Genomic DNA, 14708 nt, shown 5'->3' on the forward strand with positions numbered 1-14708 from the left:
AATCCTTTAATTTTTTAATAGTGCATCCATATTTTTGACCATAGAAAAAATAACTAGGTTTATAACGATAATTAAAAAATAAATTTTATTTAATATTTAATACAATTATCACATGTTACTTTCATGTTATATATAAAGGGGATTCTTAAACGGTTCACTTAATTTCCATTATAATTTAATTTTCTACAATTCCAATAATAGCATTAATCACATGCATAATAAACTAATTTAAAAAATATATATTTTTTATAAAGTTATGTTTTATTGAAATAAATAAGATTAAAAATATTTTTTAAATATAAAATCAAACCCTTAAATCACCAATGAAATTTTGATGCATTAATTGTTTGCCATAAATATTCAGTAATAATTACATAAAAATAAGTGCAATGTTTCATAAATATTTCTATAATTGTTTAACTATATTAATTGCATTAATAAGCCAATGGTATATATTAATAAAAGCTTCAATATTATATATTTTTTTCATAATATAAAATGTGTATATATAAATATATATATACTTCTCCATTTTTTACTTAAAATGCTGATTTATGTATAATAATATTATAAAAATCTTTGTAATGCTTCCTGATGTTTTATTTTTATTATAATAATGTTCGATAAGTTATATATAGATTAATAAATATTATAAAATCACATAAATTAAAATCACATAGATTAAAATCACATAAATTAAAATCACATAGATTAAAATCACATAAATTAAAATCACATAAATTAAAATCACATAAATTAAAATCAAATTGAAACAAAATCATGAACTTTAAACTATGAAACATATTGAAAAAAAAATGCATTTTTCCCAATATAGTGATATCTTATTTTAATAACCATATTAATTAATTAGAGGGATGTAAAAAAAAACAACAAATTACGATTATTAAAATGAAATAGTGAAATAAATATGTTATATTATCATTAAATAATGGAAAAATAAATAAATGTTGGAAAATTCCACACTTCATTGTTTATGATGAATTTCCTTGATTTTTAATATAGTTCATATAAATGTACATCAATATTGTTAAGGACGTGGAGGTAAAGTTTGCGACTGTAAAGGGGAGAAATAAACAAAGATGTTTATATAAGGGGGAAAATATGATGTATTGGGATATACTATTAATAAATGAAATATTTCACTTACTTTTGTTGGAAATCGTCACCGTAGGATTCATATGCATTGCTTCGCTTATGTAATTGCTTAGGATATTTTTAATGTGTTTCATTTTTATGATCATTTTATTATTTTGTGGATTTATTATCTGATTTTTGAATCCAGTTAGTGTCTTATTTTTACCATCAGGATGTTTGGTATCACTACTACTGGCATCACTACTACTGGCATCACTACTACTGGCATCGCTACTACTGGCATCGCTACTACTGGCATCGCTACTATTGGAATCGTTATTATTAGAGGCTCTAAAAATAGTGTTTATATTGCTAATGTCGATGCTACTATTGGAATCGTTATTATTAGAGGCTCTAAAAATAGTGTTTATATTGCTAATGTCGATACCCATTCCACGCAAGGCCTTGTCCTTATATATATCCCTTATACATTCACTTACGCATACCTTAAACTTTAAACAAATCGAATTTAATAATGGTAAAAGGTTATTTATTATAAAGTTTTCGAAATATGTGGATTTAAAAATATATGCACCATACAACATGTCTATCTGTGTAGCATGTTTTCCGCTATCGTCTTCACTAGGAACACTGTGTAAAACAGCTGTTATGATGGCACGAAAAGATTTAAGAAATGGAATTTTAGATATAAAGTTAATTTGTGTTTGTAAAATTATACAATTATCAAAAAAAAATAATTTGACATTTTCATTAACATCTGATCTTGTAGGTAATCCGTATACTTTTTTTTTAGCTTTTATCAATGATACATTATATTTAAAATTAAATGAATATCCAGATGGGGTTTGTATATTATCACTTAATTCATTAAACTGATCATAATTAATACCTTGTGGATCTATTCGTTTATAAAATTCATAAAATGGATTTTTTTCATTAATTTTCGAAAATACGTTATAATAAATTTCTTTAAAATGTTTATTTATATATAAACTATTTGCATATTTTAAATCACTATAAAATTCTTTTTCTTCTAATAATTTAATTTCTTCGGGATATAAATTTAGAGGTATCACATTATCAATATCCTTTATAATTAAAACTTTTTCCGACAATTCGGAAGAAGGTTTTATGTCATTTGAATCTAGATTGTTCTTTTGCTTTTTCGTTTCTGTTTGATTATCTGGTGTAGGATTTGTTTCCAATTTTTGTTTTGAATCCATTGCATATTCTATCATATTCGATATAGAATCATATGTATCGTCTTTATCTAATAATGATGTAAACACAAATGATTGGTTTTCATCTGGTTTTATTTTAAGCCATTCAGGAATTATATTCAATTCTTGAGCTCTTTTAATTGATAGGATTGATTCACATTTTACTCTAACAATCGATGAATTTTTTAGTATTTGATTAAACGCTGAAACGAAATAAATGCTATTATTTGATATGAAGCATTTCCCTTCAACTAAAACGGGGCTTTGTAATGAAAGTTTGTCTTTGTCTTTTTTTATTATAGTACAATTTCTTTCATGAATTTCTTCCATTTGTGTGCTAGATGAAGCATTTTTTTCATCATTATCATCTAATTCTTCGTTTTTCGAAGTTGCCCTTAAATTTTTTACAACTTTGTCATTTGGATCCAAATCATTCGATGAGCTTCCATTTTTTGTTTCTTTTGCTAGCAAATTTTCATAAACATAATTTATTATATCTTGATTAATATTTGCATCAGGAATCTCGCCTGAAACACTTTCGCCGTCGTTTGGTTCTGTCTCACTTTGACCAGCTTCGCCATTCACTCCAACTGTTATATTTTCATTATCATTGTCTTTTATATTAATTTCAAAAATTTTATGTAAACCTAAAGCTTCATTATTATCATCTAATAGTAATTCGCAATTCTGAAGGCTGTTACTAAACACAGGCGATTTCTCTACCTCAGTTACAAAATCACGAAATACTTTTGCTTCCTTTAACTTCGCCATAATTAAATAATGATATTAAAATGGGTTATTATTATATATATATATATATATATATATATATATATATATATATATATATATTATATATGTGTGTATAACCTTAAAGGCAACGAAGTTTGAATTTTTATATCTAATATAAACAAAAATACAAAAATAATATACTTTATTAAGGATGCGAAAAATGCATAAATATTAACACATTTATAAATACAATTTTAAAAATGGGCCGAAGCACGGAATGTGAATAGTTATACCATTTTATATATTTATATAATATAAAAATAATATTATTAAATCAATTAAATATTAATAAATTAATGAATATAATTTTTTAAAGGGCAGAAGTACAGAGCGTGAATAGTTATCCTATTTTATATATTTTTATAATATATAATGATATTATTAAATCAATTAAATATTAATAAATTAATGAATATATTATTATTTATTATAGAATAATGAATACGCGGATTAGTATAATAATTTAACTTATAATTATATTAAAAAATAAATACAAGAAGTGAAATACGTACATTAATCGTTCTAAAAATAAATTAAAAAAATAATACATTATATTTTTTCTATATGTGTTTATTTTTATATAAAACATTATATGATGTGTGAAAATGTTTTGTTGTACTACTGGAAGAAACAACGGTTCGCAATTAATAAGGTATGCACTATATCATACAAATATACTATGCATATATTATAAATAAGAACTAAAAATCCACAGAGAAATATGATGATATGTATTATATATCTAATAACTAAATAAAATATAGTATTTCACAAAAATGTGCAATATTTGAAATATTTAACTATAAAAAATATATATGTTTAATAATTTTGACTAAAAAGTATTTTTTACAAATTTGAGTACAAGTACACATTTAACCTAATTTATATTAAAAAAAATAATTTTAGTAATATGATTTATAACCATATATACGTAATAACAAAATGTATATAGTTCAAACAAGTTAACTTATATATCCTTTTTTATAAAATCAACATCCATATATAATTATATGATGTTATTATTCATACCAACCATTATTTCTTTGTTTAATCCTTGATAAAATAACCTTTAAGTTTATATACATTAATGTATAAAATTATAATAATTTAAATACCTATTATTTTAATTAATCGAAAATTTATTAAGAAAAAAATGAATTTGAAATATTACCCAATATACTTGTATATCCTCATTTTAACCGTTTTAAAATGTAATATATTTATCAACCATAAATCTTATATATTCATGAACGATAATCTAATAGTGTATCTTTATGGAAAATAAATAAAAGTTTGTGAAATTATTTCTATTAATATAAAGTTTTAACAATATAAAATAATGAAATAAAAAAAAAGGTGAAATTTTTATGGAAATGAAATAATTTCTTATGATAAACATTTTTATTAATATATATTTTTATAGACATTAAAAATGTTTTCATAAATTTTTATTGTATTATAAATCATGTCGATTTTTCGAATCTTAATTTATAGTTTGTGTATCTCCAATTTATAACTGTATATTAAAATATATAAAGATTTATTTCATTAATATTGTAAAATATCCGTAACTAACCCCCCATATTATAGAATATACAAATTACTCAAAATTAATTTAATTATAATTTTATAGTTTCATATATAATATGTTTATTACAATTTTATCGGGAGACTATAATTTAAATTTAAAAAATTGACATACAAATAAGAGGTTTTGTTAAATAAAAATATCCATAAAATTAACAAATTATGATATATGTATAATTCAATATAACCCTAAATCAGTCAAACTTAATTAGTCAATATAAAATATATATTAAAAATCTATAACAAAAATATTTTTTTTATTTCAATCTAAGATTCGGAACAGTTTATTTAAATAACAGTTTTATTTATCAATTGCATGTAGATAAGGGGATAGATTTTTATATTACTGTATTTTTTTCTAAAAATATAATAAAAACGTTTTTTTATATTTTCATTTAATTTTTAATTAAATTAATTTATATAAAGTAATAACATATAATAGTCGTTTTTAATTATAAAAAACATTTTATAAATCTATAATTAAAATTTAATAGAATTAATATTGTTCAAATGTTAAAACATAATAATTAAATATTATTTTTACTTTTATTAGGGTTTTATAATATAAATTTTTTAACTTTTACCGTTTTTTAATTGCCTCAAAAAGTTTGTTAAAATCTATATATATATATTATATATATATATATATATGTATGTATGTATATGTTATATTGTAATATTAAATTCAAGTTACTAAAATATATATATCGTTTTTTATTTTATTACTAGCATATATATGCCATTGTTTTTTTATGTGAATACCTATATAATAGAATCTTGCAATCTTATATTTAAATTGAAAATAATTCAAAATAAACGTTACCTATATATAATTTCAAATAAGCATTATTGAATATGAAGGTAATATCATTAGGCCTAATTTCCTCAATAATATTTAGTATAGTTTTAGCAGGAAAGGGTTCGGGTTCAAAGTCCACGGGTTGCGTAATATAAGAAAAAAACGACAAAAATACATTATAATGTATATATATGTCTCTACTAATTGCTTTAATTAATTTTATATACAAATATAATAATAAAATAACATAGCAATATCTGATATATTTTTAATTTTGTTATTTTTTCAGTTTTCATTCTGTAGAAAAAAAACAAAGGAAGTCGATATTGAAGATGAGCCACCTCAAACTATAGAATATAAGAAGCCTAAAAGTACGGATTATGACCCTGATCTTCCAAATCTCAAATTTATAGATGAATTCACTCCAATAATATTAGAAGTTTCCAACGAACGTAAAAGTCAATTAAGTGACCCCTTTACCTCAGAAACCGATGGTGATGTCATTGATAAAGTAACCGGATTTTTAAGAAGAGAAAATAAATCCAATAGAAGAGGATGGTATGTTAGACCATATGAAGAAGAATATGAAAATATGATTAAGGTTAATTTTAAGCCTCTTAACGAGTTGCAATCTCCTCAACCCACCCCAAATGTTGTGCATAACGTTGGTTCCATACCTTTACCACCTAATATATTTAGAAAACGAAATTCAGATTCAATAAGTGAAAATAGCTCAAGTACATCACATGAAGATGACGCAAGTGCAGTATATGAAGATGACGCAAATACAATACGTGAAGAAATCACAAGTATATTACATGGAAATCAAGGATTATATGAATTTGGATCATATCTTAATAATGGCGAAAATGCAGAAGATCAAGAATTAGATGATGAAGTTGCATCATGCTTCGCAGATGGAGAAAATGTAAATGATAAAGAATTAGATGAAGTTATATCATATCTCGCAAATGGAGAAAATGTAAATGTAAATGTAAATGAAAATGTAAATGAAAATGTAAATGAAAATGTAAATGAAAATGAAAATGAAAATGAAAATGAAGATGAAGATGAAGATGAAGATGAAGATGACGATGAAGATGACGATGAAGATGACGATGAAGATGACGATGAAGAATAAAATAAAACGATGGAATAAATAAATAATACATAAAGGAATATGAAGCAATATAACCCTAAAAATAACTATTGAAAAATCACAATAAACAAAAACCGAAGCTATTATATAAAACATATTTTATTTTTATCAAATAATAATACTAATTAAAAAACGATTAAATCCTTGGAAATATTTCAAGTATATACCCTTTTTATTAATTAAAATTATATATTTTTTTGCCTTTTTGAATTTTTAAAAGGGGAGAGCGTTTTCATATATTATGCTAAACATATCCATATATATTTTTTAGTGTATTTTGTTTTTGTGCATACCATTTTTTTAACATATTAAATTTTGTATCATTTTTAATTGCATTTGAACGCTATAAATATTTAGTGTGATTTCATGTAAAATAGCATAATTAAATATATTCCGAGTTGTTATTTTTTTAAATTAATAAACAATAAAACATATAATAGTAGCAATTTAATTTAGTGGTTATGCATCATACAATTTAATAGAATTACTATTCCCATTTAACTATGAAGACTGCAATTATGAATATGGGAATGTTATATATATTCATTAATATTATATGGTAATACAATCGTCGCAATTCTTTCATAGTCATCGATTAATAATATTGTCTCAAAATTAAACAAATATATGATATTCATTTTAAAGTAATTAGCTACTATACGTGTGCTATACTTTATGTATACTATCATACTATCCATTTATTTAATAATAAAAAATATTTTAATCGCTATAATTTGGAATTTTGCTCTCATTTTATATATTTACAATGTCAATTCTATACTATTTTTCTCAACCTTATAATTTTTTTTGACTTATCTATTTTTAATTTTCATACAAAAAATATCAATGGATACGTTTTATAATTTAACTAAATGTCAATAAAATAAATGTGCTTAAAATGTTTCATCATGACACAAACCGTGTGATATATATAACAATCCGTTTATTAAATTACTAAAAAAAATTGATAATATGCTAAACAGTAACTGACCTAAAATATGACAAAGATAATACTTATGAAAAATGAATGTAGCACAACAATAATCCGTTTTACTGAGTTCTAGATAATGCATATTTTAATCGAAAAGCTTTTATATTTTTCTATTATATCTTAATTTATTTTTAATAGTCCTTATTGGAAATTAAATAAAATCATAAAATAGACTGCCATAATCAGATACAAAAAAAATATAAAGGAAATCAGTGAAATATGAGAGTAATGTTTAATAATATTTGTTGTAATTTATTTAGTGTATATATAAGTTGTCTAAATGTATATGCATTGGGGGGTTATTGATTTATGTTTTTAATAAAATATTATTTTTTAAAAACAATTTTGTAAAATATATAAAAATACTTCAAAATGAAAGAAAATAATTTCATTTTATAATTTTATTAAATTTTTACTGTGTTTAAATTATATATTGCATGACAAATGGTTATTAAAACAATATTATTTTATATGGATAATTTTTTTTTCTTTCTTTTATTATATCAAACATATAAAAACGTTTATTTGTAATAAATTTTTAAAAATATAAATTTATTTACTAATATTTTTTTTTAGAGCAACAATTAATTCATGTTATATATATATATAAGTAATACGTTAAACTTTATTGCAAATACAAAAGCACATATCAATAATATACGTATCATTGATATATGTGTATTATTTTATATTTTTGCTTAAAAAATTAGGAATTAAATTATTTGTTCACACTAGAATATCAAGGTTCCGTAGCTCAGTTGGTTAGAGCGTGCGGCTGTTAACCGCAAGGTCGTTGGTTCGATCCCAGCCGGTACCGAATAAATTTTTATTAAACTTTTTTTTTATACATCATAAATTTTATAAATAAAACATACATATACTAAATTTTTTTATATACATAATATTATATGTATATTATAAATTTGTATTAATTATATTATACATATGCATAAAAAATATTTCCATTTACCATATAATAATACTTTAATATATTTCATTTTTATTTTTTTTTATATTGTCATTAGTTTATTATTTTTTGCATATTTTATGGGATTTATGTAATTCAAGTAAACTATTCCCACTCGAATATCACATTTTCCCCCAGTTATTTTAGACCATTTAAAACAACTTTGATTTAATTGAAATATAAAATTATTTATAAGTCTCGTCAAACTTCAAATCCTATATATATTTTGTTTAAAATATGCACAAAAATATACATAAAAAATGGAATTGCGACATGAATGAATTGCTATATAATGCATAAATTCGTTCTTTTGGAAAATGAATCACATTAATTTTTAATCAAATAAAAAAATTAATTATACAAAATAATAACGCAAAAAAGGTTATACTTTCAATGTAACTAAATTATGATATTATATATGGAAATATTATCGAATAAAAATATAAAATAAAAATAGTGATATGACATGATTAAAAGAAATGATATAGTCTCGTAAGAATAGTCGCTACACCTCAATCGATATATTCCCCATCTCAATTTTTCTTCTCTTATTTCGTTGTAATAACAATCGCAGAGTTATTATACTTGGCATTTATATATTTTATATGAGTATAGTCTATTGGGTATTTATTTTGCGAAAGTATATAGATAGGGCTATTTATTATTCCTTTATTTTTAAATGGTGTTATTTGATGCATATTATTATATCCCCAACCATAAAGTTTGTCATTCAAGTTTAATAAGCAATGCCTATCACCACATGAAAAGTCTTTTATTTTATTATTTGGCAATTTTACAGTCGATAAAGTTTGTTGATGCTTTCCTAAATGCCTACCACATTGAAAATACATATTATCACCAAAACAAAATAATTGTTTCCCAAATTTATCATTAGAATATATCATCGAAAATTTTGAACCTGCATTAATTTTATATATTTTATCATATATTTCACAATCATTCATTTTTTTTAATATTTTTTGTGGGCTACTTTGTATATGCCTATCATAAAATGAATAGTTCACTAAATTTTTTGTAATAGTTGAATAACCTCGTTTTAATTGTTCTTTCCATTGTGTTCCGGATAAAGAATTTTTATTAGTTCGACTTTCCCCTAACCCTAATTGGATTTTACTATCATCCCCAAAACTATATACATTGTCATTGTTGTCTAAACATATTGTATGGTTTAGCCCGCATGACACATCTACAATTTGGGTTTTTTCCCCAAATGATATCCTATTTAGTCTGATATAATTGCTTTTATCGGTACTCATTTCTATTGATTCATCTTCCTCAGTTATATTATCCATTCCTGTAACTTTTTCTTTTATGTCTTTTTCAATTAAGTTCTCTTCTTTGTCAATAAATGGATTATTGTTAACAATATTTTTACTATGAAACTCATTATTTTCGATAGATAAAGAAATATTCCCCATTCGATCGCTTATATCTTGCACATTCTCAGAGTTATTAATGTTCCTTGTATCTCCAATATCACTGATGTTATGTACCATCTTCTGTGATGATACTTCTCTTTCACTATGATTTTTATTTCTCATATTACTCAATGATGCGTTAAATTTTTTCAAAAACTCAAAATTATAATTTAAATTAAAGTTATTTTTTAATGATGGATCCAATCCACATTGCCCATAAAAATTATTTCCGGAACAATACAAATTCCCTTTATTTGTAACAAAAGCTAGATGATATTTATTTACACTTAACTTTATTATTTTTTCATTTTCGAAAAATAAATTTTTCTTACATTTGTAAAATTGTTCAATTATAAATTCGTTTTTTTTTAAACAATCACTATAATTTTTAATAATTTTTAATTCTCCATTTTTGTTAATAATGTATATGTCATTGTTTGAAAATTCGATGTCTGTAAATTTGTCATTGCTTTTCAATTTTATCGGATTAACATAAATTATCTCATTTTTATTTTCGTCTTTGTATGAACCCCATATATATATTTCATCATTTTCTGTTACACAACTACCGATACAGTTACCAAATGTTATTTTTTTTACTTTTATTTCATTTTTTTCAAAAAACGCAGCTTCACCATTTTCTTTTAGATCTTGCATTAAACATCGCTTATCTCCAAATAAAAACACTTTTTCCCCAAACTTTTTATTTTCACAAAAAATTATTTTCTCTTTTTTTTTAAACAATAAGTAGCTATTCAATCCAACAACAACAATCCTTGATATTTTCGGAAGTTTAGAAATCATTATTTTGCTTTACTAATAATGCATACTACTATTTGTAACTGTATATATATATGAAGATCGATTAATCATCTTCACTAAAATTTTTGTCACTATACGCCTGAGCGATTTTGTTTTTTTATTTTTTCATTTATTATTTCTGTTTCATTATGTAATTTTTTACCACAGTTTTTATTATATTTAAAGCATATATTTTTGCTGTATATTTTGAAATTATTGAAGATTTTTTTTTAAAGTGAAACATATACTTGAAAAAACGACATAATATGAAATGATCACATTAATTTTCTTATTTCATTATCCTATAACCTACTAAATTATGAACATAAAATTGTAAAAAAGTCTATTTATATTTTTTGCATAAAGCTTATGGGTCATTCTATTCATATTTTATTTGAAAATAAATAATATCTCACACAAGTTTATTTAAATTATTTTTTTTTATTTTTTTTGCTTCTTATATCCATTAATGAAGAAAAAAGGATACTAATCTATAAAAAATATACTATAATAATATACATATATACATCCATATATAATAATGTGAATTTATAAAAAAACACATTAACATGCTATACATTATTTTCATAATATAAACAAATACCTTTATTCCAAAGTTAATCCATGAATAATGTAGAAAAGAAAATTACTATAATAAAAAACAAAAAAGATACACACGAACATAAGCAACAAAATGTTTCTCTATTAGATATAATTTCAATGCTATTTATTATGTATAATATTTATATGTTCTTTAACTTAATAATATAGTATATATGCTTGTTATAAAAAATAAAAAAAATGAATAATATAAAGATTAACCACATTTAATTCACAGGGGTTTATTCATAATGGATTAAAAAACGAATAATAAACACATGTAATATCATATTGCATAATAAAATATTTTAATAATATTATTGTTCTAAAATAGTTGAACGCAAAATTTGAGAAGTTACAGTGATATATCTCTTTCGTTTTTTTTATTTAAAATCTTAATTTATACACACAAATATTTTACATTTAGTTATGCTTCCAAAACAATGGAGAACCTTTACAATGACATGGAAGAATATGGGAAAATTGCTCAACTGTATGCTGAAAAAAAGCAAAGAAAGGAAAAAAAGAAAGGAAAACTCGATGATGGAATAGATGAAGATATATTATGGATGTATGAAACAAAAGAAGAACAAGAAATAAAAGAGCAAGAAGAGTTTTTATTAGGTAAAAAAATAGATATGAAGAAATTAATGGAAGAAGAAGAAGAGAAAAAAAAACAAACTAATAATAACAAGAATAACATAGATCATTTAAGTAAACTAAGAGAGGATCCATTAACTATCATTAAAAAAATGGAAATGCAAAAAAAAAAAATTGTAGATGAACAAAAAAGACTATTAGATTTACAAAAATATAAAGAAAATGATAAAATGAAATATTCAAATAAAATGCATAAAAAAAGAAGATCCACATCTTCAATAAGTGAAAGAGAAACAAAATACAGGAAAATGAAAAAAAAAAGAGAAAAACACAAGGGATACGAAACAGAAACAGACACTGAAAGAAAAAAAAAAAGAAGTAATAATAACCCCAGTACAGATACAAATAATGAAAGTGAAACAGATGAAGAGTATGTAAAAAAAAAAAAATATATGAAAAGGATGGAACGTGAAAACAGAAAAGAAAGATACAAAAGGGATAGAAGAGATCATATAGATAAGGACTTATATAAATATAAACAAAAACACTATGATAAAACTAACGAAAATCGTAAGGAACATTATAGGCACAAAAAGGAAAGACATAGTAAAAGCAAAGAAATGGAACGATATAAGAAATACCGAGAAAAACATAGGGACATTAGAGATGATACAATACATAAATATCGAACAAAAAATACAAGTATAGACCGATATTCGCATAAAAAAAGAGAATATAAAAGGGAAGGAATAGAAAAGGTAAAAAAATATTTAGGTAGTAAGGATAGTAAAAGTGAAAGTAATAGTAAGAGCAGGAGTAGAAGTCCTATGTCCCAAACTACTAGCAGTAGTGATAGTAGGGAAGAAAAATATGCACGAAAGAAAAGGCATGGGAAATCTGCAAAATATGGACGATAACCATATATATAATTTCGTAAATAACGTATTATATCTAGCTAATTTTCTTAAATTATATATTTAATATTTTAGCGAATAACATTTATTAAAATTTAATTCAAAGTAACGTTACAAAACATGTATAAATAAGTAGCATAAATATTTATAGAAATGCATATATACTTGTTTAATTATTTAAACATTATTAACACATGATAAAAACAAAAAATAATTAAGTATATATTGCAAATGAAATTAAAAATAAAAAAATGATATAACACCCAATGAACAATACACATCAATTTAATTAATGAATAAAGCGCCAAAGATATATGGCTGTTCAATGGCCATAATATAAAACATGATAAATAGAAACATCGTTTCTGTTTCAAATGCTATTTTATTCTTAAAAAATATAAGTTGTTTTTATTGTGTAAAAACATTTACTAAAAAATATAATTGCTATTCACTGAGAGTAGTTTTTTGAGGAAACAACAAAATAGTTTCCTTCCTTGTTCATATTTTCGGTGAAAAACTGAATAAAGATAAAGAATAAAAAAAATATCACAATTATGAAAATATGAATAATATATATGCATTTTGAAATATTATTTATTTTAAATATATAAAGTATTCCATATTTACCTCCTCATTTATTCCTTCTTTCTCACGAAGTGATAGCCGTTTTAATTTGTGTTTGAATTTTTTTTTGCCTAAATTCTTTGATTTTTAAAATAAAACATCATGAAATTGGTGTTTCATATTATTTATTTTGTATAACACATGTGTGCATAAATGCATGCTTATATATCTTATGTTTTTTCTTTCTTTTATTAATTTTTTTTTTTTTACTATTCTTATATTTGTCCATTTCATATATGAAAAAAACTCATTTAATTTATTTTCAATACTCTTTATCTAAAAAAGCGAAATATAAATATTATATAGTAATAAATTATTATTCCTTTTTTACGGATATGTTTAATTTTATCATTTATGATACCTACAACTTTATTTTCTTATGTTTTTTGTTTTTTACCTGTTCATCATTTAAATCTAAAGACATTTTTTTTGAATGAGCTATTATTTCCTTTTTTAATTCGCCTCTGTCTATTTTATCAAACACCCAAAATACGATATATATATTTATAAATAAATACAACAAAATAACATTATATATTATTAGGATAATATATGCACACATTTTATCATATATGCATACAATAGACACAGAAACGCAGCTTCATATAGGAAATATATATATTTCAATTTCACTTTCATTTATATATTTTTACTTTTAAAATTAATGGTGTTGTTTATTTTGAGAAATAAGCTATTCACGTTTCTATTTTTTGTCCATCTACTTTTTGGAAATATTTTGAGAGATTTGTTTAAAACGTAAGCTTGTATATTGCATATGAAAAATAAACAAGATACTATTTTTATCAATTTTAATTTCATTATTTCTATAATGAAGGGGGATAGTCACATATAAATATATTCCAATGCTTATTTTTGTGTTGCCACATAATTTGTTATATCATATTTTATTATTAAAATGACACATTTAAACACGCGTATATTTATTATGTTTGTTCTAATCCATAATAATTCCGTGATACAAAAACATATACAATATATTGAATGACTCCATAGAATGATATAATTGTTTTTTTTTTAATTTTGTAATTCCCTTTTTTAAACTGTCAAAAGGGGCGATGTCATACAAAACAAAAGAAAA

The 14708-nt window shown here is 22.4% G+C and overlaps 5 protein-coding genes and 1 non-coding gene across 6 annotated transcripts; 3 read left to right on the forward strand and 3 right to left on the reverse strand.

Annotated features, from left to right (window-relative positions):
• Positions 1–992: 992 nt before the first annotated feature.
• On the reverse strand, positions 993–3107 carry PY17X_1001800 (conserved Plasmodium protein, unknown function; the record flags this gene model as incomplete). The annotated part of the gene is made up of 2 exons (XM_719640.2): positions 993–1075; positions 1169–3107. 2 exons carry the CDS (start codon positions 3105–3107, stop codon positions 993–995), a joined length of 2022 nt encoding a protein of 673 aa, XP_724733.2.
• Positions 3108–5570: 2463 nt separating this feature from the next.
• Positions 5571–6655, forward strand: PY17X_1001900 (acidic phosphoprotein precursor; the record flags this gene model as incomplete). Its single annotated transcript, XM_725227.1, has 2 exons — positions 5571–5660; positions 5804–6655. 2 exons carry the CDS (start codon positions 5571–5573, stop codon positions 6653–6655), a joined length of 942 nt encoding a protein of 313 aa, XP_730320.1.
• Positions 6656–8407: 1752 nt separating this feature from the next.
• PY17X_1002000 lies at positions 8408–8481 on the forward strand. Its single transcript has one exon. It is a non-coding gene; the product is annotated as a tRNA-Asn (tRNA).
• Positions 8482–9179: 698 nt separating this feature from the next.
• On the reverse strand, positions 9180–10874 carry PY17X_1002100 (regulator of chromosome condensation, putative; the record flags this gene model as incomplete). The annotated part of the gene is made up of 1 exon (XM_022956152.1): positions 9180–10874. One exon carries the CDS (start codon positions 10872–10874, stop codon positions 9180–9182), a length of 1695 nt encoding a protein of 564 aa, XP_022813237.1.
• A 1040-nt stretch (positions 10875–11914) lies between these two features.
• PY17X_1002200 (uncharacterized protein) lies at positions 11915–12988 on the forward strand (the record flags this gene model as incomplete). The annotated part of the gene is made up of 1 exon (XM_725229.1): positions 11915–12988. One exon carries the CDS (start codon positions 11915–11917, stop codon positions 12986–12988), a length of 1074 nt encoding a protein of 357 aa, XP_730322.1.
• A 445-nt stretch (positions 12989–13433) lies between these two features.
• Positions 13434–14428, reverse strand: PY17X_1002300 (conserved Plasmodium protein, unknown function; the record flags this gene model as incomplete). Its single annotated transcript, XM_022956153.1, has 5 exons — positions 13434–13502; positions 13613–13687; positions 13820–13885; positions 14007–14077; positions 14263–14428. The coding sequence occupies 5 exons, from the start codon at positions 14426–14428 to the stop codon at positions 13434–13436; spliced, it is 447 nt and encodes a 148-aa protein (XP_022813238.1).
• Between the last annotated feature and the right edge of the window lie 280 nt (positions 14429–14708).

The sequence above is a fragment of the Plasmodium yoelii genome (assembly GCF_900002385.2).
Source record: "Plasmodium yoelii strain 17X genome assembly, chromosome: 10".
In the NCBI taxonomy this organism is placed as follows: domain Eukaryota; phylum Apicomplexa; class Aconoidasida; order Haemosporida; family Plasmodiidae; genus Plasmodium; species Plasmodium yoelii.